The sequence below is a fragment of the Priapulus caudatus genome, unplaced genomic scaffold (assembly GCF_000485595.1).
Source record: "Priapulus caudatus unplaced genomic scaffold, Priapulus_caudatus-5.0.1 Scaffold270, whole genome shotgun sequence".
NCBI lineage: Eukaryota > Metazoa > Priapulida > Priapulimorpha > Priapulimorphida > Priapulidae > Priapulus > Priapulus caudatus.
In genome coordinates, this window is record NW_014577331.1 from 92,754 (window position 1) to 118,945 (window position 26,192).

At 37.0% G+C, this 26,192-nt stretch overlaps 1 protein-coding gene across 1 annotated transcript in view; it reads left to right on the forward strand.

Moving 5' to 3' along the window:
* The first annotated feature begins 204 nt into the window (after positions 1-204).
* Positions 205-26,192, forward strand: part of LOC106808358 (dynein heavy chain 7, axonemal-like) — a 48,303-nt gene continuing 22,315 nt past the window's right edge. Inside the window, exons 1-43 of the mRNA XM_014811050.1 lie at positions 205-285; positions 816-894; positions 1,325-1,410; positions 1,646-1,761; positions 1,922-2,041; positions 2,417-2,594; positions 3,103-3,282; positions 3,642-3,797; positions 5,903-6,016; positions 6,136-6,263; positions 6,504-6,582; positions 6,791-7,015; positions 7,365-7,511; positions 7,921-8,057; positions 8,490-8,625; positions 9,410-9,673; positions 10,071-10,219; positions 10,998-11,129; positions 11,438-11,579; positions 12,105-12,211; positions 12,311-12,509; positions 12,866-13,006; positions 13,569-13,781; positions 14,121-14,230; positions 15,462-15,630; positions 15,864-15,966; positions 17,011-17,138; positions 17,609-17,730; positions 18,128-18,218; positions 18,549-18,647; positions 18,951-19,085; positions 19,416-19,529; positions 20,059-20,208; positions 20,560-20,742; positions 20,951-21,127; positions 21,370-21,501; positions 21,674-21,769; positions 21,989-22,114; positions 22,435-22,632; positions 23,096-23,251; positions 23,456-23,624; positions 24,516-24,642; positions 24,859-25,075. Of these exons, the coding sequence (XP_014666536.1) occupies positions 232-285; positions 816-894; positions 1,325-1,410; positions 1,646-1,761; positions 1,922-2,041; positions 2,417-2,594; positions 3,103-3,282; positions 3,642-3,797; positions 5,903-6,016; positions 6,136-6,263; positions 6,504-6,582; positions 6,791-7,015; positions 7,365-7,511; positions 7,921-8,057; positions 8,490-8,625; positions 9,410-9,673; positions 10,071-10,219; positions 10,998-11,129; positions 11,438-11,579; positions 12,105-12,211; positions 12,311-12,509; positions 12,866-13,006; positions 13,569-13,781; positions 14,121-14,230; positions 15,462-15,630; positions 15,864-15,966; positions 17,011-17,138; positions 17,609-17,730; positions 18,128-18,218; positions 18,549-18,647; positions 18,951-19,085; positions 19,416-19,529; positions 20,059-20,208; positions 20,560-20,742; positions 20,951-21,127; positions 21,370-21,501; positions 21,674-21,769; positions 21,989-22,114; positions 22,435-22,632; positions 23,096-23,251; positions 23,456-23,624; positions 24,516-24,642; positions 24,859-25,075 (6,084 nt within the window). The 5' untranslated portion in view covers positions 205-231. The remainder of the gene's footprint in view (positions 286-815; positions 895-1,324; positions 1,411-1,645; positions 1,762-1,921; positions 2,042-2,416; positions 2,595-3,102; positions 3,283-3,641; positions 3,798-5,902; positions 6,017-6,135; positions 6,264-6,503; positions 6,583-6,790; positions 7,016-7,364; positions 7,512-7,920; positions 8,058-8,489; positions 8,626-9,409; positions 9,674-10,070; positions 10,220-10,997; positions 11,130-11,437; positions 11,580-12,104; positions 12,212-12,310; positions 12,510-12,865; positions 13,007-13,568; positions 13,782-14,120; positions 14,231-15,461; positions 15,631-15,863; positions 15,967-17,010; positions 17,139-17,608; positions 17,731-18,127; positions 18,219-18,548; positions 18,648-18,950; positions 19,086-19,415; positions 19,530-20,058; positions 20,209-20,559; positions 20,743-20,950; positions 21,128-21,369; positions 21,502-21,673; positions 21,770-21,988; positions 22,115-22,434; positions 22,633-23,095; positions 23,252-23,455; positions 23,625-24,515; positions 24,643-24,858; positions 25,076-26,192) is intronic.

A 26,192-nucleotide genomic window follows, 5' to 3' on the forward strand; every position in this document is an offset into this window, starting at 1 on the left:
CCCTCTCAGCTATATTATTCTTAATTGCTGTTTAGAGAGATGGTATAGCTATAGAAAATTTAATGAAGAGCGCAAGTCTAGACTTTGGCGTGTTATCCAGCTGTCCAGCTCATGTTCATAGTTAGTTTCTGCCATATATTTGTTTGTGGGGTATATTGATTTGTCTTTGTGTGTATACAGAGGTACTACTACTATATACACAATGGCATTGACACGGAGCATGTTGCTCCAATGGAAGACTCATGGGTCACCCATATAATGAAACTTGTGTCACCTCCACTCAAAGTAAGTCCTATATTTCATCTTAAGCTAGTGCAACATGATGAAGCGGCAGTTATATACCAATATAGTAAGAATCATAGATGAAATAATGTAACTTATTGACCCCGACAGGGTATATGTCATTTCATTAAATGTTTCCATAGCCCAGGGGTGACATTTTATAGTATTTTTGATGGTAAAGTCATTACTAGTTGTACCCACTCTAATAATCTGCATTTGCACTAACTAGTTCATTTGGTAATAGTATCAGGGATGCATAATATATCGATGCATGCATGATATGAAGATAGATATCCTCTGTCATCTGTAATATTAGGGGTAAATCTCGAGAGATTTGAGATTATTTACTTCAGATATTATGCGCTGCTGATAATATTGATACATCATAATTCATGTTATTCTCTAATTAATGTATTAATGTCTAACTATTTTTTCATATACCAGGTAAGTTGTAACCAAGGGTATTATTCGTCCTACAATTACATGGATTGGAACATGTGTTATTTGTACTTGACTACATTTCTTTGTGATAGATTGGACAAGAAGGAAACATCTATAAACTGTCTGATGAGATTAGAGAGGACTATCTGCTGAGTGTCAAGAAAGCTATTGGTATAGCCATGAGTGTTAAAAATAGTTTTGTGATGTATAAGAGAAAACAGAAACAAGTAGGCATAGTATTAGTTATTTTATATTCTATATATTATATAGGTTTTTAACAGAATCAGGATGAGTTGGCCATGCTACATTAATCGATGATGTGGAGTACCAACCTAAATGATAAATAATGAAGATAATATACAAATGTACCATTTTGAACGATGGTTAAGCCCTAAATGTGTTGTAAAGTGAGCATATGCACATGAAATATAGCCCTGATGTTGAATTTTGTTAAATTTTAAATGCTCAATTGACCTTGTGTCACAGTTTTTGTAGATTTTAACAAATCATGGTTTTGTGTTATTTTGTTTTGAAGTTCAAAGGTTCCATGTAATTTGTAAGTAAAGGTCGAACTGCATGCCATATTTACTTACTATTACAGTTGACTTCGTGTTGAAAGATCCTAGACAGAAAGATGAGGAAGAATCTGTGGACGAGAGCCTAGAACACAGACAGGAGTTAAAGCAGGTGAATGATGAAATAGTACTTGATCATGAGGTTATAAATTGCAAGGAATCAGTAGTATCCTTAATTTGCCTAGTGTATCACGTGTTATGAAATCTATCAATCATCAAAGTGAAATGCTATACATTTAAAGAGGTAATTGCACGTTGGTGGTGTGGTTATAGTATATGTGTTATTGTCATACACATGATGTATCAGGTCTATATATATATATATTCATATATATTTACCTATAAAGGTACCAAAGCCATGGTTCCGAGAATTTCTGTATGCAAGAAATGCCATGAAGGAGAAGCTTAATGTGATAAACCCGTGCATGGCTGCTGTACTGGCATTGTGGCATGACAAATATAGGTACCCTTAGCATTAGAAAAGTATCATATGCTGACATGTGATAGATTGTGCAAGTTTGGTAAAAAAAATATAATTCCTACAATTTTTACAATAATGCATTTATGGTGAGTTTATTTTGATTTAGCATGATATGTGAATTTTTGTACTTATCATATCCTAGATATCTGAGACTAGTAAACAAAGATGAAATGCAACTTGTGAGTTCAGCCGTGGAGCTTCCCACATTCCAGCACACTGCAGCCAGGCAGTTGGAACTTGGAAAGGAGGGGCTAATGAAGAAGTAAGTTGTGTGTGTATGTTATTTAACGTTTTAGGTCAACTAGATTTTTTTTAGACAAATGTCATAAAAGATATACAAGCAATAAGTATTTTGTTCTACATTCTAACTAGCATTTATACTTATGGTTGTTACTTATAGCGGAGTTATTGCTTGTGTTGAAACCTAGCGTTACCATGATATATAACAGATATTCTGAACCGAGGCTTCACTGCCAGTCCTTGGCACTGTCAATAACTTACTGATAAACGTTATCTTGTCTCTTGAGCCTTATTGATACTTCAATTGTAAATCTTTTGTGCCAAAAATTTGCAGGCAGGAAATATACAATATTATTCCCATAATGATACTAATTTCACCTTTTCATTGCCACTATAGTTGGTTTCCTGAAGTGCAGAACATATTCTATAAAGGCAACAAGAGGAAGCAGGTTCCCTCACATCTCCGAAGGCTCAAACTGGAGTCGTTCTTCAACTGTGCAGCCACTCTGATGACATCCAACCTGCAGAGTTTGGTTCTGGAGTCTATCAATGACTTCACATCAATGATAGTTGATGTTAGTATTTATAACGTTTCGTCGTGATAGGAACAAAATATATTTCATTTGAATGATGGTTGTGTTCAGTCACCATTTAGAGTGTACCCAGATAGCAGGCAGACTATGATACTACAGTTTTGCTGATTTTCCCAATGCCTAATCCAATGTCTGTAATGGATATAATCCAATACATAATGATTTTCTTTAAGGAACTATATCAAGAAAATAGTAGTGAAACTTGAAACTTTTTGGGGTTACAATTAGATGTCAGAAATTAGGTGATTTAGAATCCTGAGGTTTTTCTAGAAATATAGTTTTAGTCAGTAGTCAAATTCATTTTCGTATGAAATAAAATGGAAAATCATTCTGTTAAGGCATTTCATATATTTGCTCTATACATATATAATTGAGAGTTACATCATATATGATGTTACTCCTGATATAATGGTGAAATTATAGACGCATTGAGAATACTGACTGATGGTTATTCCAGTGTTGTAATACTTGATATGTTACTTTGATATAGTGTCACAGCAAAGAGACGAACCATATCAGCTTCATCATTCGTCTGATATTAGAAACCAGTGGGGTGAAATTTGAGCCTGAGTTTGAAAACTTCGAAGCAGTTTTGATGAACGTTTATGAGATGATGTTGACAGCTGTGGAAATTGTTCCTAGAGTGGAGTCAAAATTGCTGCCAGAGTCTGTAAGTTATTATTGTCTCTTAAATACAATTGAATTACTACCATTAATGATGTAAATTTTAATAAGAATGCTGTTAAATATTTATACATGTGTAAATAACTTTTCTGGTTCAATTTCAAACTTTAAACAAGTTGCAAGGTGCAATTGTGAACCTAAATTGGCATTGAACAAAAACTTTCTATTTAATATTGTTTATAATGTGCAACTTATTTATTTACGTATTTATAGTTTATATGAAAGATCTGAGATGAATCAATTTTTTACAGTCTTCTAGTAATAATTTTAGTATTAAAATTCGGTGTTGCAGCTAATACTAAAAGATATTGAAGTTATTCATGAAGTTATAATTTTTACTAACAGGCTGTGTCTCAGACAGGAAACCTCAAGCCAGTGATTTTACCCGAAATTGTCATGAATGCTAAAACATGCATGAGAGATGCAATTGAGAAGGGAATGGCTGGACCTCTGCAACATGCTGCACTCTATGAAAAGTACAACTTCATCATCACAAACAAGGTTGCTACTTATTAGTGAACAATGGTTAGCTTGCAGGTGTTATAATTGTACATACTGTTCAGATGTTCTATTGCCTATACATAAAGTATAACCTTACTCCTTAGGTATCACGAAGTGTGTTAGGGTTAGGGTTAGGGTTGGGCTTAGGGTTAGGGTTAGGGTTTTTGCATCATTCCTTGATATACGGAAAGTCTGTGCATCAGTTGATGATACACAGAAATATATGTGCATCACTTCGTGATACCTAAGGTGCCTAAAGTGGATTTGCACCGTTTCCTCATAGAGTCATACTCTATTACTCATAATAATTGTGTTTTTTTGGTTAACAACGGAGTCACTCAGTGTCTGTGGCTAGATTACTGGAAGGGACTCGGACAGGAATCTGGGGAGGGCCTGTTTGATGGTGGCATCCATCTCTGGTGTTAGATTCCTGTTTTGCCCAGTAAGGGTGGCAATGCCAATGTCAATTGTCCGATGGCTTTGGTTGCATGGTCACGGTGTTGGTCTTCACATATACTCCAGATCGATCGTTTCGGTCATCTTCTCCCTGCTAACCCTGAGTCGTGAGCAATGTAAGATCTTGTGGTCCACGGTCTCATTGGCAAGGCCACAGTCGCAGAGGGGACTATCACTTGCCCCGATCTTGAACATGTGCATGGTCTAGCTTTCAGTTTATAGTATGTTCAGTTTTTATCCTGTTGAGCTTGGTTTCTGTTCTGCGGTTGGTGAGGCTGCGAACGCTGCTTATGTTAACTTTTGCCTTTGGCTCCAGATGATGAAAATAACCTTAAACTAACCTTAACGCTAACTTTAAATAATTATTATTATGTAAAGTGAATGTGTAAGCATTATAATATGCAGCCGCGTTTGCAGCTACGCGTGTACGATATATATGAAAACATATAAATATAGTTAAAGTAATTACTAATAGTACTTACTACTAATACTAATAGTAATAAGTAATATGGCCGTAGTGCTGAAGGGGTCGTTGTCGTATCAGGTACTACAGATATGTACCCGAGGTACATATATATATGTATCAAGAGCTAATAATACCTAGGGTGTACAACGGAAAAACGGGAAAAATAGTGCTATTTCACGACATGATTATTCTACTTTGACTGCGAGTCTAGAATAATTTTATGGTATTGCATTAAGCAGAATTCTTTGCTCTCTAAAACAAGACCAACCGCTTGTCAATACGATACTCCTAGGCATCATCACAAACAAGGTTGCTACTTATTAGTGAACAATGGTTAGCTTGCAGGTGTTATAATTGTACATACTGTTCAGATGTTCTATTGCCTATCCATCCAAAACTAGTAACTCTATGTTAATTCTGAACTGATGATTTACTTAAACAAGTGCCGCAGAGCGACAGCGCTCACCTGACGTGTACTGTAGCCAGGTATTCTTCTGATAAACTCACTGGTAACCGAATCAAGTGCGCCCTCCTGCCACCGCGTGCACGCTCAGAGCATATATCTAGGATACTATTAATACAGATCTAAAATTTATAATAGGGTATCATATAGGGTATGTAAATTTATCTTGAGGGTCAAAAGGTTATCAGACACTAATTACTCTTCGCACGTCAGCGGAAAGTAGATTTCATGGTTCTTTCAATAATGTGATAAAAACGGTAGGTCAGTGCTGAAACAAAAAAGTTTTGCACTCGGTTCGTTAGACCGTGTCCTCAGAAAATGTCTGATATCTGCCCTTTCTCCCACTGCCCTTTGACCTGTGACCTTCAATTTCATGCTGGTGATGGGTTTCCTCCACATCACACTATACATCGAATATTAAGACCGTAGGTCAAGCCGTTGAAATTTGTGCCGCAATTCCGTATTTTCTCTTATACCTTAAGTTAAGGGGTAAATATTGCCCCTCCATTGACACATTTTGACCTATGCCCCTTGACTCCCAAATTCGACATCCCGAGTCCGTTTCGCGATCTTTTCCCACATTTCCTAGAAAAAAACTAGCCCTGTAACTGGTGCATGCACATGCATTCCAGAATGTGTTTGCTAACCTCCTAAATAAGTCCACGCTTGGCAAATAGTATTGATTATACTCCTTCACCGTTTATGCCACTATTTTTCCAGGCAGAGATGGAGGTTCAGAAGTTCATATCTGAGAACCACACCTTCGAAGAGTTCAGCAAGCTCGTGTCACAATTCAAGAGCTTACAGGAAGAGATAATGTACACATGCTTCCCGGTATGTTGTTATTAATAAGTATAAACTTCATTCTATTATCAGGAATATATAAAATTTCTAAAAATGGTGTGCTAGTTTAAAGGTAACTAACTTTTTTTACGTGACTTGCTGGGTTTTAGGTTGTACAATATGGAATGTTTGAAGTACACTGTGACGAGCTGATCCATGCTCTAGCATGCAGGGCAGAAGCCCTTGCAAACACTCTTCTTGTCAAGATGTCACGTGATCACCAAGCAGCTAATCAGCGGTGAGTTTCCCATTTTCATTTTCATTTAATTATATAACAGTATACAGTGTGATTGCTTATAGGCTTTAGTGGCATCCCAAGTAAGTTTACAGACTGACTTGGAACCAAATATTTTATTATGCAAAGATTTTCACAAAGGTTCCCAGAGCTGGGCCAGAGACCTATTTTAATGAGTAATTATGCAACTTCAGGTTTATGTGTAACTATTTCTTTGTGTAACAAATTTATTTTCAAATGCAGGTTGTGCGACCAGTATGAGGCAATTGCAAATAAAGCTCTCACCACACCAGCTAACACTGCTGAATTAATTGAACAGAAGGTTTGTAGTAGTTTCTTATGAATTGTATTAAGTGTATTTAAGATTTACAAATAGACACATTGACTGTGGATGATCATGTTGATATGTGCTTTTGGAATTTGAACCAACCTTCTGATTCTGGATTATGCATTTTTATAGGTGATATATTTTTGCTTGTACGTATGATTGTAATATTGTCCAATACTTCCTACTATGTTTAAACCTACAGGAATTTACACGAAAAGTAGAGACCGAGACCATCTTTGAGCTCGAGAAGGAGTTGCTAGAGGCAAAGGCGAGGATGCTATTTCTCTCTGATTTGAGTACATTCACACCATCTGAAATTCGACTAAACAACAGCACGTTCCTGTGGAATGGTCGACTAGAAGAGATCTTTGAGGAAAATCGGAAGATTTGTGAAGATAAGAAAGCTCACTATGAAGAGAACCTCAAGGTAGAAAGTGGCATTATATCTTATATATTTCATAACAAAAGTGTTCTAACGTGGGCTTTGCTACCTCAAAAATTTAATAATTATTATTGTTAATAGTTATTGTAACCCATTTGTGATTCCCCAAAACAAAACAGTATCTTTGTAAGTAAATATAGACGATGCATTATCCAAAATTACTGTCGGCTAAAAGCCATTTTCGCTTGGATTTTTTTCGAGGTAGTATACTCATTGAAGTCGGTGATACTTAGGATACTCGTGTTTACAGTTTCTCTTCCAAGGGTAACATTCCTTTGCACTTGTGTAACAATGTTCAGCTGTTTTATATTTACGCTATACTGTATGTGGCCAGCTTCGTAGAGAACGGTTCATCGAGGAGCTAGATGGCTACCGCAAGCAGTTACAGGAGTTCCAAACATATGGCGACATGAGTGAGATTCACAAGTACTGTAAGAAAGCACAGAGTCTTGATGCTAAGCTAAAGACTGCAGCTGAGAAGGTAGCAATCACCGTGGTGGAAATGTGTGCTACTATACCCAAAACTCTTATGTGTATCTGTCTTCTTTCTTAATGTTACCAATCTTCCTATTTCCATGGATCACGTTTCTTGCCCCCCATCTCTCTCTGTCTCTCTCACTCTCTCTCTCTTTCCCTTAGTTACATCTCGTTCATCCATCGGATTGGATTTGTTCCATTAATCCATCTATCTATCCATTCATCTATTTATCTATCCATCTATCCAGCCATCCATAATACATATAAATATACCTATTTTGTTACCATTAACTCGACATGTTCTGATATCTAAGAAGTATTTATTAGTATGAATTAGTGATGCCACATCTGTGTAGTGTTACTTTTTTACAGCAGCATACATTATTTGTTCAGGACTGATATCTTTCTTTTAGATCGAGGCTTTTAATACTGAAGAGGAAGCATTTGGTTGGGATTTGACAACCTACCCTGCAAGACAAGAACTAGTGCAAATGCTACAGCCATATATGAAATTGTATGACACTGCTGTAGAATTTGGAACCAAATACAGGTGACAGCAATTATTAACACAAATTAGTTTCCATTAGCTTAGTGTGGTTTGTGTAAATAATTACTCTTACTAAATGATTCTTGCACAGTTTAACATATTTAGGAATTCATTGTTTTATAATTTTATAAAAAAGTGTGTCATGCAATCAAAGAGTGTTGAAAAGATACTAGCCTATGGGACATATGTTTATAATGCATCCTGTTTGTTTTAAGCTCATATTTCTGTAATTACCCTGGATTTCTTGAGCTAAGATAGTAAGCAGTTGTTTTGGAAAAGTGACATATATCCTTCTTTTTGTTGCATCATCTCCCATCCAACGTATCTAGAATTAAGGTAGCAATAGTAACATTTACTGTGAGCCATTTTTGAGAAAGTATTTTCTGTAGTTGATCAAACATAATGTTAAAACTTTTTATATGGACGTTTGAACAGAGAGTGGATGGATGGACCAATGGATGCAGTAGTGCCAGATATGGTGGAACAAGAGGTTGGCAATTACTGGAGAACCATGTACAAACTAGAGAAGGGATTCACAGACATTCCTGCTGCTAAGAAGATTTCACAAAAGGTTGTTTTATACATGCATGTTGTGGCAGTAAACCTATCAATGACTGTGTTGTGCTTGTCACTGAACCAGGGTTTCTTCTACATAGCAGGCACTGCGGCGCACCGCCGTTGTCAAATTGAACAACGTCGTTGTGGAAATGTTCCTGTATTTACCCGCCATTGTCAGAATAGTGTCAATCCAAAAATAAATAGATCACCACGTGCTTCTGACTATATACATGGAAAATCGTAATGAAATTCACAGCAACGTTTCTTTTTGCCTGCCGGCACACTCCTGTGTCATTCCCGATTGCAGCTTTTTCCTTGATTCGGGGAAAGTTTTGCTGTCGCTCCCTCATACCAGCAGTGCCCACTCCTACATATACAACAATAAGCATATGCCCACGCGACTGTAACAATCAGTGCATGTTATAATTATATATATATATATATATTGTTGTTGTTTTGTTTATTTATAGGTCTGACAAGAAAATGTTCAACCTTTGTCATAATTTAACTTATATTCCCTTTAAAGCATAATTTTACAACTTACCTCAATCATTAGGCAGCAATGAATACTAGACAACGAAAAAAAATGCATATTTGGAGGGGTCATTAGTATTATTTATAACTAATGAATTATTTATATTATAAATTTATTCTCGTCCTTTTTAATTATGTTCATGTTGCAATAGCTTTATCGATTGTCCCGTGCTTTCTCTCGTAGCAGGATGCATCTCCATTGACGTGATTGATACGAAAGTATACCTTTCTTACTGATACTTGCTTTTATTATACATTTATAGGTCCGCCGTAAGATGGATGATTTCAAGCAGCACCTACCTCTCATTTCTGCACTCTTCAACCCTGGTATGAGGGATCGCCACTGGGATCTAGTGTCAGAGGTCATCGGAATACCCTTCAAGCCTGATGAAGACACATGCTTGTCAAAGCTTGTAGATATGAACCTAGAGGCATACATTACCAAGTTTGAAGCTGTTAGTGAAGCAGCCAGCAAAGAGTACTCTTTGGAGAAAGCAATGGAGAAAATGAAGATTGAGTGGGATGATGTATGTCTGCATATTACTTGTTTTAAAACTTGTTTGTATTGTACTGTTTGCTTGTATATTGCTTGATAACTTTAGATGAAATCGTGTGCCCACACCATCGGTTAAGGCTATATACTTGGTTGCTCTTGTTTGCTGCTATTTGTGAAGGGAAAGTCTCTTAGTTAGACCTCAAAATATGTGTGTTGTCATGGAACGGTTTACACTTGCATAATTTCTAATTACAAGTATACCATTAGTAGTAAGTTTTAACATATCTGATATTGTCCAATTGCATAGACATTGCTAAGTCAAGACATCGTTTTCACCTGGTTAAAAATCACAATGTATAAAAATAGGCTTGTGTGCATGATAGTTATTTATTGCTTCAGAGCGGTTTAGATATGAACTTGTATTTTAGGTGGAGTTTGGAGTGGTAGCCTACAGGGAAACAGGCACCTATATTCTCTCATCAGTGGATGACATTCAGATGCTACTAGATGACCAGATAGTCAAGACACAAACAATGAGAGGTTCACCATTCATCAAGCCATTTGAAGCTGAAATCAAGTAAAATGCAATTTTGATATCCTTTAATTGGTTATAAGCCAAGATAATCGCATATTGGTACATTGCCTTAGAAGGTCATACTTAGTACTCTGTATACATCTAGTATAGTACCAGTGATGGAAACTATGTTATAACTGAATACATTTATATACTGTGGATGTTAATTTTAATGTAAATATGTGAGATGAAATTTTTTTAGGCAGTTTGTCACTTAAAACAGTTAAAATAATACATGTAAAATAATAAATAATCTGGGGTTTTCAATGTTTTTCTTAAGCCAAAAAGTAGGTGGAGAAAAAAATAGGTAGATGGCTACAATTACTTGAACTTTGCATGTAGGCCGTAATTGTACGTAGGGCGTCAAGTTAGCGAATGTGCAGTGCTCAAATAAATGATCATTTGTGCCAGTAGCCAGCTTTTAATGAAAACACAAGTTGTGTTTTACCCCTGGGATAATTCACACTGCCTGTGAGAAGGTACATACAGGTATCAATGAACGTTGTTCTTGCACGCATGCTTAAGAGCACTGTAAGCACAATGAATATATAGAAATTAGATGAAAATGATCCAATTAAAATATTTATATGTCAGTATGGCGTTTGTGTGTGATCTAAATAATCCTAATTTTTAGCTTATCTTAACTCGGTCAAATGCTGCTAGATGGATATGGCGTCAATCTCTTCATGCGTTTGTACTTCCATGTTGGGCCTGATTTTCAATGCTTATTTCTTTTGTTGATGGCAACATTTAGCATACAGTTTGACTTTAACTTTTACAGGGAGTGGGAAGCAACATTGCTGCTACTACAGGAAATTCTAGATGAGTGGCTAAAAGTACAGGCAACTTGGCTCTATCTAGAACCGATTTTCAGCTCACCTGATATTATGGCTCAGATGCCAGAGGAAGGAAGGTAAGCAAAGAAAAAAGGCGAGAGTACATCGGTTACATTGTACCTAGTTATAGGTACTATTGCAGTTATTATTGCAGATTGTCAGGAAGAGTAGCTGTAAACTAAGGAATGATATCTGCCCAGATGTGAATAAAAATAAAGTTGTTTTTTACACTCCTGATATGTGGTTAGCTTATTTACTTTTAACTGCGGATTTATCAGGAAAATATTGAAATGAATTGCAGCCAGTGATGTAACTAATTGAAAGTGTTTATTTTATGTTGCGATGTATAACTGCTAATTCTATGCCTTATTCTGGTTCTATATAGACGGTTTAGCACAGTGGATAAGAATTGGCGAGACATCATGAAGGCTGCGCATTTGGACAAAAGGGTTCTCGCTGTTGTAAAGATCGACTCGATACTGGAAAAAATGCAGAAGTCAAACGAATTGCTGGAACTGATTCTCAAGGTGCGAATTTCTCATATGGGTTGGCATTTCAGTTTATTCCAATTCCAATTAATTTTTTTCCATGGAGTCAGAGACTGGAAGACCAATATATTTTGTGTTTTCGAACTTAACTGTATTATCCAAGTTCTTCAGATTTTTCATATTACTTGCTGGAGTAGGTATGGTATTGTGCATAACTGCTATTGTGGTAGTACTGCCCAGCCAGGTCTGTATATTTGCTTTTGGTATAAATAATTACACAGTGATGTAACAGTGCTGCGTGCAACTGTTTTGTTTGAAGTTTATGCATGACGTTATTAAGCAGGTTAGCTTTCTCAGTTATTGGTGTGTCAATATTGTGCACTATAGGTTTTTCATAGGAGTTGTCAAACTTAAAATAATAATTGATTAAATCCAATCATGCCATAATTACTAGTATCCTAACCTTATGTGAAGTTTAATCAAAGGCCCGTCTATATTTACTTTAATGTTAGTGTTATTGTCATTACATTCCATTGCATTCTCTTTTTTCCTATTTGTATGTAGGGGTTGAATGAATACCTGGAGAAGAAGAGACAATACTTCCCCAGATTCTTCTTTTTGTCTAACGACGAACTGCTGGAAATCTTGTCTGAGACAAAAGATCCTACCAGGTATAGTTTTGATATCCATGACATCCATTTGAAAAAAAAAGTTAGATAGCATGTTGATTTCCTTAATGTAATTGACATGTGCAATAAATTGTGTTTCAGAGTACAGCCCCATTTGAAGAAGTGCTTTGAGGGAATTGCTAACCTCGAGTTCACAGAGCTGTTGGACATCACACATATAAAAAGCAGTGAAGACGAGATAGTTGAGCTGAAAGATGTCATCTCAACATCAAAGGCCCGGGGTCAGGTTGAGAAGTGGCTGCTAGAACTTGAAGTCGATATGTTACAGAGCATCCACAAGGTTAGTTCTTCTATAGGCATGCCAGTTTATAATTACATTTACAGTTTACTCACATAACCATCAATAAAGTTACCAACAATAGACCTAGAATTCCCAGTCATCTATAGATTGTTTTCACGTGAAATTTTAGATCAGCATTTGTCTACTTTTCAATTGACAACGGCACTCTAATTAAATGGAAAGGATACCAAAATTTACCAGGGAAAAAACTAAAAAGTTAGCATCGGATAGAAACTGTTTAGCATGTTTTTTTTATATAACTTATATTGTTAGTATTTTTATCTTATCACTTATATTACGTTTTCACGTATTTTTAAACAAATGCTTACATTGCTATATCGTTTCATCTCCTACAGGTGACAGGCGAAGCTCTAGAAGCATATGCCAAAGTGCCAAGGAGTGAGTGGGTAGTGCAGTGGCCAGGTCAGGCAGTGTTGTGTGTGTCACAGAAGTACTGGACAAGCGATGTGCACAAGGCCATTCGGGATGGACAGAAGGTGGGCTTATAGCAGTTAAAGATGATTGCCTATTATTAATTTAGTCAATAATCATCAATATCATACCAAACGCAACCTATATATTATATGATAAAACCTAAATATTGGCAAGAGTAAATAAATACTTGGGAGTCTTTGGCAAATTACCCAAGTGAAACAGCATGTATAATTGCTAGTCTTCGACACGAATAGGCTATAGTATCCATTTCAAATGTGTCACTAGCTTAGAAACCTACGAAGAAAGTGTCCAGTACCAAATGCTCTACCACAGTAAAATGTTTATAACAGCTAGTGAGGCTGAGAGGGTCTATGTCTCCCAGGGTACTGCCGGAACGTACCCTGGTACTATCTAATATGCCGGACCGTACCTCGCCTACTCCACTAATGAGTCTAGGGAGTCGCCTACGCTTACTCCCTAACCCTAACCCTAACCCTAACCATATCAAATAGTTACCAGGGTACGTTCCGGTATAACTGACCATACCCAGGGTATATTCCGGCAGTACCCTGGGGGACATAGACTCAATGAGCCCTAGTGAGTGATGCCGTTGTGACATTGCAGGCACTAGATGATTATCTGCAGCAGAACAATGAGCAGATTCATACCATTGTGATGATGGTGCGAGGCAAGCTGTCTAAGCAGAACAGAACTACACTGGGGGCACTGGTAGTCTTGGATGTGCATGCTCGTGATGTATTGTCATCGATGGTCAAGAACGGTGTCTCTGACGAGAATGACTTTGAGTGGTTAAGCCAACTGAGATACTACTGGGAGGTATGACTTAGTTTCAAGCAGATATTGATCAATGTTTATTAATTTGTGTGTGCCATAGTACGCAAGAGATTGAGATTTTCATCTGGAAATATGGAATATCTTGATTACAAGCAATAAATTTATTATTCATAAGACAAAACAAAAGACACGCACGCATACACGCACGTACACATGTACGCACATGCACACACACACGAACATACACACGCACACTCGTATAGGCATGTACACACTGTACGCACAAGACGCATATGTGACGAAATGTAAAAAAAAAAACTACCGTGTTATTAACAATTGGCAGTAAGAGCAATTTTGCATCTTTTGTCATTGCTTTTGTAGGATGGAAATATTATGACCAAGATGATCAATTCACAGTTGCCGTATGGCTATGAATACCTGGGTAATTCTGGCCGGCTGGTAATCACTCCACTCACGGATAGGTGTTACAGGTATGACTCTTACTTTCTTCACAACTATCAGCTCAGCAGATGAAGTCTAATACAATTTGTTTGTATGAAACTAGGGATCCGTTCATGCATCCATTCATCAACAATGCTTACCTAAACCCAAATGGCTTTACCTAAAATATTGGTATTTAGCATTTAGTGGCAATCAGGCTATTTAGAAATGTTGCCAATTTAGAATCTAGGGTTCAGTGGGTCAAGTGGAACTGTATGTTAGATATGTTACATATCCAATAAGATCCTATATTATTTTAGTTGACAAATATTGACTTCTCACTATCTCTATGCTACAATTCACAGCAGATAATGTCTGTACCAACATGTGATTTCGGAAGTACATTTTCAATTCTGATGACTACCTAGATACTTCAACTTGCAGTGAATGTCATTTCAGAAAGTTTAATGTTTTGTTTTAATAGTAGCAGTAGCAACAGCTGCAACACAAGAAAATGCAGCAAGAGAGGCAACAGTAGTGACATCAGTACTGGCAACAGAACAATGGTCGTTAGAGAAAGTGCTAAGAGTTTGCAGAATATTTATGAATAAACTATTTTAAAAATGTAGATAGTGTGCCATTTTGCAACATTCTTGGTTTAGTATGTAAAGTCATATTATCCAAATGTATGTAATTTTGTAATGGCTTTTTACGGTTTTTAGGTCACACAATGACTACCGATGTGTAAGTTGTGTGTCACTGATATGTTCGCACTGGTTATTGCACAGAAACACAACTAAAAAAGGCCAAAAACCTTCGTTTTTGCCATCCTGAAGCAGCAGCATGATTCGTGATTCAATTCCTTATATACACTAAATTGCAATCTCATTTTTGGCACATTGACCACTTTTTTAAGTTATATTTTTCAAGGTTTCGGGATCGATGTAGGATATATGTGTAATTACTCTCACAATCACTAATCATTGCACGAGTTTGTTGTTGTGTACAATCATGCACGTATTCATGTGCACATTTCCTGATGTATCCATCACCATCTAATACAATTCACACTTTGGTAGAATAATATACAATATAGGATAACTGTAGATCTAAATTCATATATTTACATAATGTATAGTATAGGATTTAAAATGCCCAGCACGTAATCAAAGACGTACAGCACTCATTTCACTAAGTGCTGTGGATGTTATCAGAAGTGAATAAAAACCATTTCGAAGAATTACTATTCATTAACGTTATTACCACATAATCTGTTTTCAGAACTTTGTTTGGGGCACTGCACTTGCATTTGGGCGGCGCTCCTGAGGGCCCAGCTGGAACTGGAAAAACTGAGACAACGAAGGATTTGGCCAAAGCTGTTGCGAAACAATGTGTTGTCTTTAACTGCTCAGATGGGTTGGACTACATCGCACTTGGGAAATTCTTCAAGGTGTGTGCAGCATTTTCACGAGTGTTTAAATGGTATTGTAATATGTTTCATGTAATTCAATGCCGTTAACTAGGTAATGCTTATTTTATATAAAATATAAACATAAGAGTATGTGATGTAAATGGTCATATACTATGCAAAAAACTGAAAATTACAAGATTATATTGTGGCAGTATCATATGCACCTAATCCCATTACATTAGCAATAGAAATATGTGTTTTAAATTTAACAGGGCTTGGCATCATGCGGAGCTTGGTCATGTTTTGACGAGTTCAATCGCATAGACCTAGAAGTATTGTCTGTGGTGGCACAGCAGATTCTAACCATTCAACGAGGTAATGTCTACCACATTGAAATATGCGTTGAGGCTCACACGTGTATCTACATAATATCAGAAGTAGATAATAGGGAAGGAGGTGTGACTTGAATAAACAAGGGAAATTCGTCATTTACTAGCCTTAGAATACCTACGATTTACTACGCGTAACTCAACCAACTTGAGCAAGCGTAACTCAAATCGTACACAGTACATTCGCCTAGCATCGTGCGAAATCGTTTCCTCGTATACACCCGCAATCCGGAGATACAGACTAAAATGTACGACACGATTCTCCATTCTGTTGCCAGCAAGCCGAATGTATAACCCGCCTAACTTGAAACAAAAGGCAGCTACTAACGACTTGCGCACTCTTGTGCCCTCGGCGATGCGGTGTGGCTCGCTGGGAGATTGGAGCTGGAGCTGCTGCTGATTGCTGTGGGCATGCGAGTGTGGGGGGCATACCAGCTGTAAATAGGTCAAAGATTAGCTCGCCGAGTGTTGCGTCGATGTCCAATCTCCCAGCGAGCCGCACTGCATCGCCGAGGGCACAAGAGTGCGCAAGAGCTGTTAGTAGCTGCCGCTTGTTTCAAGTTAGGCGGGTTATACATTCGGTTTGCTGGCAACAGAATGGAGAATCGTGTCGTACGTTTTAGTCTGTATCTCCGGATTGCGGGTGTATACGAGGAAACGATTTCGCACGATGCTAGCCGAATGTACTGTGTATGATTTGAGCTCAAGTTGGTTGAGTTACGCGTAGTAAATCATAGGTATTCTAAGGCTAGTAAATGACGAATTTCCCTTGTTTATTGAAGTCACACTCCTTCCCTATTATCTACTTCTAATAATATATTTACCCAAAAAATTTCTCTTCATACAAAAATTTCTTTTATGATTCTTTGCAACCTCCATTATTTGGATTTTGCAATGCTGACTCTTCAGTTTACGTTTTACATGTTTTATTTAAGATTTGAATGTAAAATAAATTCTCATTCTCGCTTATGTTCTATAGAAAAGTAGAGTTGATTAATTACATTTGTGGTGCCCTACATTCCTACTCCAGCGATCCTTGCTGGAGCTGAAACTCTGATGTTTGAGGGAACGTTGCTGAAACTGAACCCGATGTGTGCAGTGTTCATCACCATGAACCCTGGTTATGCGGGACGCTCAGAATTACCTGATAACCTGAAGGTTCGTCTATACGCCATGTGTACCTAAATTGTCATTGTAGTCATCTACACTGGAAACCAGATAAAGTAAAAACACATTGATCAGGCTGTTTGTTAACATGCTTAATTGTTCGTTCTATATCTTATGTCGTTTGCATGTTTGCAGCATTTATGTTTTGGGTCAGTTGTTTTAGGTTTGTTTATTCCTGTTATTGGTGTCTAAAACATCTGTGTGTGTGCGTGCGTGCGTGCGTGTGTGTGTGCGTCCATGTTTGTAATAGCTACGTATATGTGCATGCGTGCGTGTGTGTGCATATTCGTGGCCTGCCTCTGCCAGTATTTACGGCCATTTATCTGTGCCGCTTGGCGATACATCACAGAAATGTCATTTTTGTATTTATTCTGTGTATTTTACTAAATGTCCGACGTAGTGTCGATGTAGTGAATATCACCTTCAAAAAGAGACTAACTAAAGTGTACTATTTCTAATAGGCACTTTTCAGATCTGTTGCCATGATGGTTCCAGACTATGCACTAATCTCTGAGATTGTGCTCTACAGTTGTGGATTTGTCAGTGCTAGACCACTCTCAGTCAAGATTGTGGCTACGTACAGGTACAAAATATCTTTCGTTTACAAGATTACAGTTCAGTTGTTCCTTTTCCTTTACCTCAGAATTATTTCTTCTTCCCTCCTTATCACACACTTAATGTGCCAGTATTTTATCATGCTTCCAATCTGCACCAATCTCGAGGGGATTAAAATTTATATAATATCAAGTCAATAATGCAAGTTAGGACTATATTGTGTTGATTAGGGTATACTTGGGTATAATTCTATATGATTCCATTGAATTTGCCAAATCCACATATAGTATTGCATGAAGTAGGGATTACAATTAGTGAAACTATACATACTCTGCATTGTTAATTATTCTATTCACGGTTGCATGGATGCATGTGTTGTTAACGGTTCTTAATCACAATGTTTTTACTTCATAATGTGTCTGCAGGCTGTGTTCAGAGCAACTATCCTCACAGAGTCATTATGACTATGGTATGCGAGCTGTCAAATCTGTTCTCACTGCTGCCGGAAACCTAAAGGTAAAAACCCGCTTAATTTACACTTAACAGCAAGCTCATTTTAACAGACGTTTTGTCTAGATAGGCCCCCTATTAGGTGCTTTGTTGGTTGCATTTTTCTCTATTATCAAATATAATGTCATGGAAAGTGGTGAGGAATGTTTTCATATTATGATGCACTTAAATTGAATTTTTGCAGATAAAAGTCATATTAGGCAAGAGAAGCAGTATATCGCAACAACATTACTATGTTTTGGTTATATAAATTTCACATGCACTTATGTCCCCTATTATAAATGGGTGTTATAATTATAATGTCATATTGTATAATTTTCTCCCCTGTGTTTGTAGCTGAAATATCCTGATGAGAATGAAGATATACTAATTCTGCGCTCTATCAAAGATGTGAACCTTCCAAAGTTCTTGCAGCATGACCTACCATTGTTTGCTGTAAGTAAACGCTTGCTGGACGCTGGATTTATTTGTGCGTTGTATGAGAAATTATATACTCATGAATGCTCTGTCAGGTCAATAAGAGTATGTCTTTCTTTTTATGTGCAGTAAAATGTCGCCACATGTGATATAGCTTGGAGAGCCAACAAGATGAGTAATTGAACCTTTTTGAGTTTAGATTCAGCTTGACTCAGCTTGATGTAGAAAATACTCTTCATACACAACCACAGTCATACACAGATGCATTTTTCATGCTGATATCTCGATTTTGTGTTTTGTTATATTATCACTGTTTTGTAGGGCATTACAAGTGACCTCTTTCCTGGTAGCGTTCTTCCACAGCCTGACTACGAAGTCTTGAATGAGGCTATCAGAGAGAACTGTGATAAGATGAACCTGCAGTGTACAGATGTTTTCCTAGAGAAGATACAGCAGGTATGTATCAACCTTGCCTCTGTTTCCTTTTGTCGAGATATAAACTGTATCAGAAACATTTGATTTGACGATTTAAGTTATTCATTACAGCCAAGATAAACATGTCTAAATTCATCAAAATCATCTTGGCTCATTAAATTTGTTGTATACTAATGGAAGGTAAATGAAGAGGCCCATTAAAAAATGCATGTGCATGGTATTGGAATCTCAAGTACCAACTGTGCTGCTTTGTTTTTTCCATGTACAGACTAATGAAGTTAGTTAATCTGTGTTTGAAATGTATTATTCCATAAAAATAAATAACTATATAAAATTGTATTTTTTTTATAGATTTATGAGATGATGATTGTTCGTCATGGGTTCATGATAGTGGGCGATCCATTTGGAGGCAAGACAAGTGCTTACCGTGTGCTAGCTGCTGCACTGGCTGACATCAATCACAAGGTTTTTCGTCATTTCAAAAGTTACTCTACCGATTATAAATAGCAATATTGATAAACATGATTTTAGCTGGTCACTTGGGCTTTTGCCACTGTCTTCATGCCATCACATGTCTTTCCACCCATCAACCTTACGTTGTATATCTAAAATAACTTTGTTACCACTAGCTATTGCCTACCTATTATAACTTATTTCTTCCCACTCCATTTGTTATGGGAAATTTCCAAATATTTGAATTATAGCCAAAATCTTGAATATTAAACATGGTTTTGGCAAGTGTCTTTATTCTTCCACTAATAGCAGATGGAAAAAAACATGGTTCCTCATGCTTATTACTACAAAAAACTACCCTAGCTCATATTACAGTTCATAAGTTGTTTATTTTAACCATCTTATTTTTCCTGTTTAATATTTGTTTACAGCTTCGAATGCAATAGTTGAAGTCCCTAACACGAACCCTTACTCATTACATATGTCGCATTTCACAATTCATTCTTAAATTTGAGAAATACTTTGACATTCTTTATGATAGGGTTTGATGGATGAGAACAAAGTGCAGATAACTGTGATCAACCCCAAATCAATCACCATGGGACAGCTGTATGGTCAGTTTGACCCTGTGTCACACGAGTGGTCTGATGGCATTCTTGCTGTTAGCTACAGAGCATTTGCAACATCGACAGTAAGTCGTGACATGATGATCAATTACTCTGTATTAATGGTCCATGAACCTTGAAAGCACCGCCACGTGTTTTCAAGGGTAGGCATGGGTGAATAAGATATTGTATGTTTTGTGAAAATGATAAGGTAATTGGGTGAATGGATTGCATGTTTATTTTTATTAACAGAATATTAAATTTACTTCGAATAAAATACTTGTATTATTTATTATATATATATATATATATATATATAAAGAGTATGTAATGTAAATTAATAATAAGACGGCTGACAGAAGAGTTTATGATTATATAATATTTGTTAATTTTCCCAATTTTCATTTTGTTCCAAAATTATTTATTTTTCTGCATAGACACCTGATCGCAAGTGGTTGATTTTTGATGGACCAGTCGATGCAATATGGATAGAAAACATGAACACTGTACTGGATGACAACAAGAAACTGTGTCTCATGAGCGGGGAGATCATCCAATTGGCTGCTACCACTAACCTGATATTTGAACCTATGGATCTAGAGGCTGCATCTCCTGCAACGGTACCATTTATAGTGCTGCAGTTTTACAATTTACAATTTTCACAATTTCAAACAAAATCTGATTGCATAAAAAAAATCGATTTCTGATGTTTCCTCATGTCTGTCCGTGTGTGAACATACACACATGCGCGCGTGCATTCATGTACACAATCACCCATATCAAATAGCAGCAGGAACAGTCTAACCGTTTTACGATACCATTTCACAGGTGTCTCGCTGTGGTATGATCTACATGGAACCGTCGTCGCTAGGATGGCGCCCTCTGCTGAAGAGTTGGCTCAACACGCTTCCACCCACATTGAATGACCTGCACAAAGAAACGCTGAATAACATGTTTGAACGATTTGTTGACCCAATTCTGCATTTCATCAGAAAAGTTGGGAAGGTTAGACATAACATATCTGTACGGATGTGTACATATATAGTTTCATCTTGTTGCAACCAAACTTATCAAGATTTCAAGATTGACTTTAGCTATATAGATATGAGTTATCTGTCATCTTGGTTGTATGTCTTGATTAAATAAGCTTGGTAGTGTAAAGAGATCATTTTCAAGCAATCAGAAGGGCTTTGTCTATATATTATCGTGTGTAACCAGGATGTGCATTGTTGTTTGATAATGTTTAGGAGCTGGCACCGACAACTGATGCTAACCTGGTTCACTCGCTGATGAATCTCATTGATGCCCAGATGGATGAGTTTAGAGATGAAGCCGTGTTCAGCAAGCTCACTGAGCAGCAGGTCTCATCGTGGATCGAGGTATGATCTGGTTGTCTGGTCTTCAATTTCAGATTCTGAAATCACGACAAAAAAATAATTATACATATTCAAAACAATATCACTTTTATATGGATACAGCTACAGTTTTCTTGTGTTTTATTAAATACTTGCAAAGTAGTTGTATAGGTTTAACATTGTTTTTTTTTAACAGGGAATCTTTCTGTTTTCCTGCATTTGGTCTCTTGGAAGTAGCATAGATGACAGGGGCCGGGAAAAGTTTGACTGTCTGTTCAGAGAGTTGATTAAGGTGCTTATATCCACGCACTTACTATATACTCTGTTGTACATGACGTTGATTTAATGAATATCAATTGAATCCGGCTATCCTATCTACCTAATCTAACCTAGTACTTGTAATAGATATTATGTCTGCAGTGTCACAAATTGAGAGGTGTAAAATAAACAATTTATATAAATTCATAATTTACAGGTTAGCTATAATCTTTGTTATTTTCATCTCATGTAGGGTGGCATGAGTGAAGAGACAAGAAAGAGTATGTCCTTTCCTAACCTTGTTGCAGCACCAAATACCCCCTACACAAGTGTTATACCAGAGGCAGGACGAGTGTACAACTACAATTTTGTAAAAGAGGTGAAAGTGTAGACCTTTTATTAATTAGTTTACATTCATAATTAACAGTTATGTATATGTGTCACCTATCTGGAAAATAATATGTCCCATAATACATTACTGCAAAATCGGCTAGACAGTTGTGTATGTTAATAATATTTGTTGAGCAAGCTGGTGTGCCAGATTCAAAGCTTTTATTTCCAATAAATATATTGTAAACATTTACTAAACGAGCAATTACACGTACCAGTTCTGGTGAGATTGGTTTTTATACTTGTTTTGTCAAATATCACCTGTGAATCCAAGGGATGAAAGCAAATTTCGATTATATTGTCATTCAGGACAACGGCTGTTGGAGGAGATGGGCAGAACAGTTGAAAGATGTCCCGCCCATTCCCAAGGATGCGGTGGTTAATCAGATCATTGTGCCGACTGTAGACACGGTGCGCTACTCGGCATTAATGGAGATGCTAGTCACTCATCAAATGCCAGTTCTATTTGTTGGCCCAACTGGAACTGGAAAATCTATTTACATCAGTGTAAGTGAATCAGATTAACTCGCTATGAAGGTTTTGCTCGTTAATTTACATAATATCATTTTAAAACTGTACTAGTTAGTGTGCTTCACAATTTTTTCAAACCATCCTGCAATTTAATGTTAATTGTTGGTATTCTAATTAGGAGCTGATGCGAGTGTTTGAAACCTTTTAGTTATTTCTTATTAATATTAAACAACAAAAATTTTAAGGTTAGTGTGTAACATGAGTAAACCCTAACTTAACTAAATGTAATGTGGAAAACAGTCGTATTTCTTTAAGTTAAACGCTTCTCTAAGCGTCCAGACATCATATACATGCAGTGTATACTTATATATATAGTTATAGATGATGTTCTTTGTACTACTATACAGTATATATCTTGGCTAATCCCTCTCAAGTGAAAAACTAAATATTATACAAGCAGACTAATAACAAGATATCTTTTCCATATTGTCTTTCTTAGGACTTCTTGCTAAATAAGCTTGACAAAGAAGTCTACAAGCCTGTGTGCATCAACTTCTCTGCTCAGACAAGTGCTAACCAAACGCAGGACATCATTATGTCAAAGCTGGACAAGAGGAGGAAAGGTGTGTTTGGACCACCTATGGGAAAGAAAACGGTGAGTATCACATAAGAAATACCACTGTGTAGTATGACTTCAAATCTGCTAATAAGGTTGGGTTAAAATTGTAAGGTAAGGCATGCTAGAAAAGTTTTCTGGCAAATACATAAATGATGCAGATTTGTGTAAAGTATTTGCTGTGAAAATAATGCAAATTAATGCAAATACTTTCAAAGCAGGTAAAATATTCTCTCATTAAAGGTCGTATTTGTGGATGATCTTAACATGCCAATACGGGAGACGTATGGAGCACAGCCTCCAATAGAACTGTTGAGGCAGTGGCTAGATCATTGGAACTGGTATGACCGTAAAGACTGCTCTACAATCAACCTTGTAGATGTCCAAGTCATTGCTGCTATGGGACCCCCAGGTATCATTCATTCTCTTGTGAGACATAATTGGGTAGGGAGATATTTCATGTTGCTATTGAAACAACTTTTTTTTTCAAGCTAGACAATATATAGATATTATATATTTATTCCATTCATAAAAGCTTTCACATGATACCAATGTTGGTATATATGGTGGAAATTCAACCTAGCCTCTTATACTACTATTAACTATTAACTATTAACTTTATTCTACTACTATGTAAATAAGAAAAGACAATATAAGAACAAATAAGACAGAAACAAATTAAATAATCTACAAATGCAATTGAACTGCACAATGCGCATTTCCAACGTCAGTGCATTTTTTTGCTAATCTTTTGTTATCCTAATATAGCACATTAGAGCATATATTCTATCCAGTATGATAGACATAATGCTTAAAAATATAAAGCTATTGATAGTAATTTGCAAAAACGGCAAGAAAATGTGTCTTTTGGTTAGAAAACATTGTAAATATTATGGTGTTGGACCATCATTGGTCCCACAGTGGCATGGTTGCACAAACCACGCAATTAAAAGTGTCTCAACATGAGCAGTTCATGCTCCTACTGGAAAATTACTATATGTAATGGGCAGGTATTTAGCAAGGCTGTGTAACAACACAATATGTGTACCATACCCCCTTATATTTTCATGACCAGAAAGAATTTGGTTCCAAAAAATTTATTTCTGGCATAGTGATGGCGCATTGTTTCCTCATTATAGCATACCTAAAAATATTCTATAGGTATTGTACTATTATTTCGTGGTACTAGAGCAAGTATGCAAGGGGTGTGTCACGTTTTAAATATTCTAGGCCTCTTGAGAATTGGCTCTTAGACTATAAGTTTTTATCACTTTAATGGTATATTGTTGTAATTTTTTAATAGGTGGTGGTAGAAACGTGATTACACCACGGTTCCTGCGCCACTTCAACTGCATCACTATCAACGAGTTTGATGATGAATCGATGGAAACGATCTTTGCGAAAATCATGGCATGGCATGTTGAAACCAGGTATACAGTTGCATATGCAGTGATACAAGAATTGAATTAAGTTGCATTTCTTCCAATAATAAAATGGAAGTAAATATGGTCTTATTTATTCTCGTGTATCTACATTCCTTACCGAGAATTTACTCATCTAGGTGCATATGTGTGTACCTTGTTTTATGAGACGGAGTGGTGCAGAACACAATAACTGAATAATGAAGGAAAATTTCTAATTTGCAGAGGATTCAGCAAGAACTTTCAAACGTGCGTTACACAGTTAGTCACTGGCACACTTGATGTGTACAAGGAGTCGATGGCTAACCTGCTACCCACCCCAGCCAAGTCTCACTACCTGTTCAATCTCCGAGATTTCGCTCGAGTGATTCAAGGAGTTTTGCTGTCTGTTCCTGAGACAATGGATGATGCAGATGCAATGCGTAGACTCTGGGTTCATGAGGTGACTGCCATAACTGTTTGCAGGTGTATGAATGTGTGCATGTGTGCACACGTGTGCTCGTGTGATGCCTGTGTAACATTATATCTAATATACACAGCAGTATGACTCATAGCAACACGTAAAATCCACCATTTACTAACCCAGTAGCTCAGGGGAGTTAGCTCCCAGTTCCCAGTTCCCAGTTCCTTATTCGAATAAGGAACTAGTAACTAGGCAACGCAGTTACCAGTTCCCAGTTCCCAGTTCTTTATTCGAATAAGGAACTAGTAACTAGGCAAAGCAGTTACCAGTTCCCAGTTCGAAATGCAACATTGAACTTATTCAGTTACCAGTTCGAAGCCTAGTTACTTATTCGCCTATGCCGTTAAATGATCTTATTTGGCCCTTTACAAGGTCCTAAAAGTCATTCAGAGCCAAAATTAACCCTTTGTCGCCCAGTTACCAGTTCGCCATCCAGCTACTTATTCAGTTACCAGATCGAAACCTAGTTACTTATTCGCCTATGTCGTTAAATGATCTTATTTGGCCCTTTACAAGGTCCTAAAAGTCAATCAGAGCCAAAATTAACCCTTTGTTGCCCAGTTACCAGTTTTCCACCCATCTACTTATTCAGTTACCAGTTCGAAACAGTTTGAATGACTTTTAGATCCTTGTAATGGGCCAAATAAGATCATTTAATGGCATATATAGGCGAATAAGTAACTAGGTTTCGAACTGGTAACTGAATAAGTAGCTGGGTATCGAACTGGTAACTGATTAAATAAATGTGTGCCAAAGGTTGGCCGAATAAGTAACTAGTAACTATTTTGCCTAGTTACCAGTTCCCAATTCAATGTTGCATTTCGAACTGGGAATTGGTAACTGCTTATTTTGCCTAGTTATTATAGTTCCTTATTCGAATGAGGAACTGGGAACTGGGAACTGGTAATTACTGCTTTGCCTAGTTACTAGTTCCTTATTCGAATAAGGAACTGGGAACTGGGAGCTAACTTCCGCTCATAAGGTCTATGTCCCCCAGGGTACTGCCGGAACGTACCCTGGTCACTATTTGATATATGGTTAGGGTTAGGCAAGGCTCGACACTAACTTTTTTTTCCAGTGGCCCGAACGGGCCACC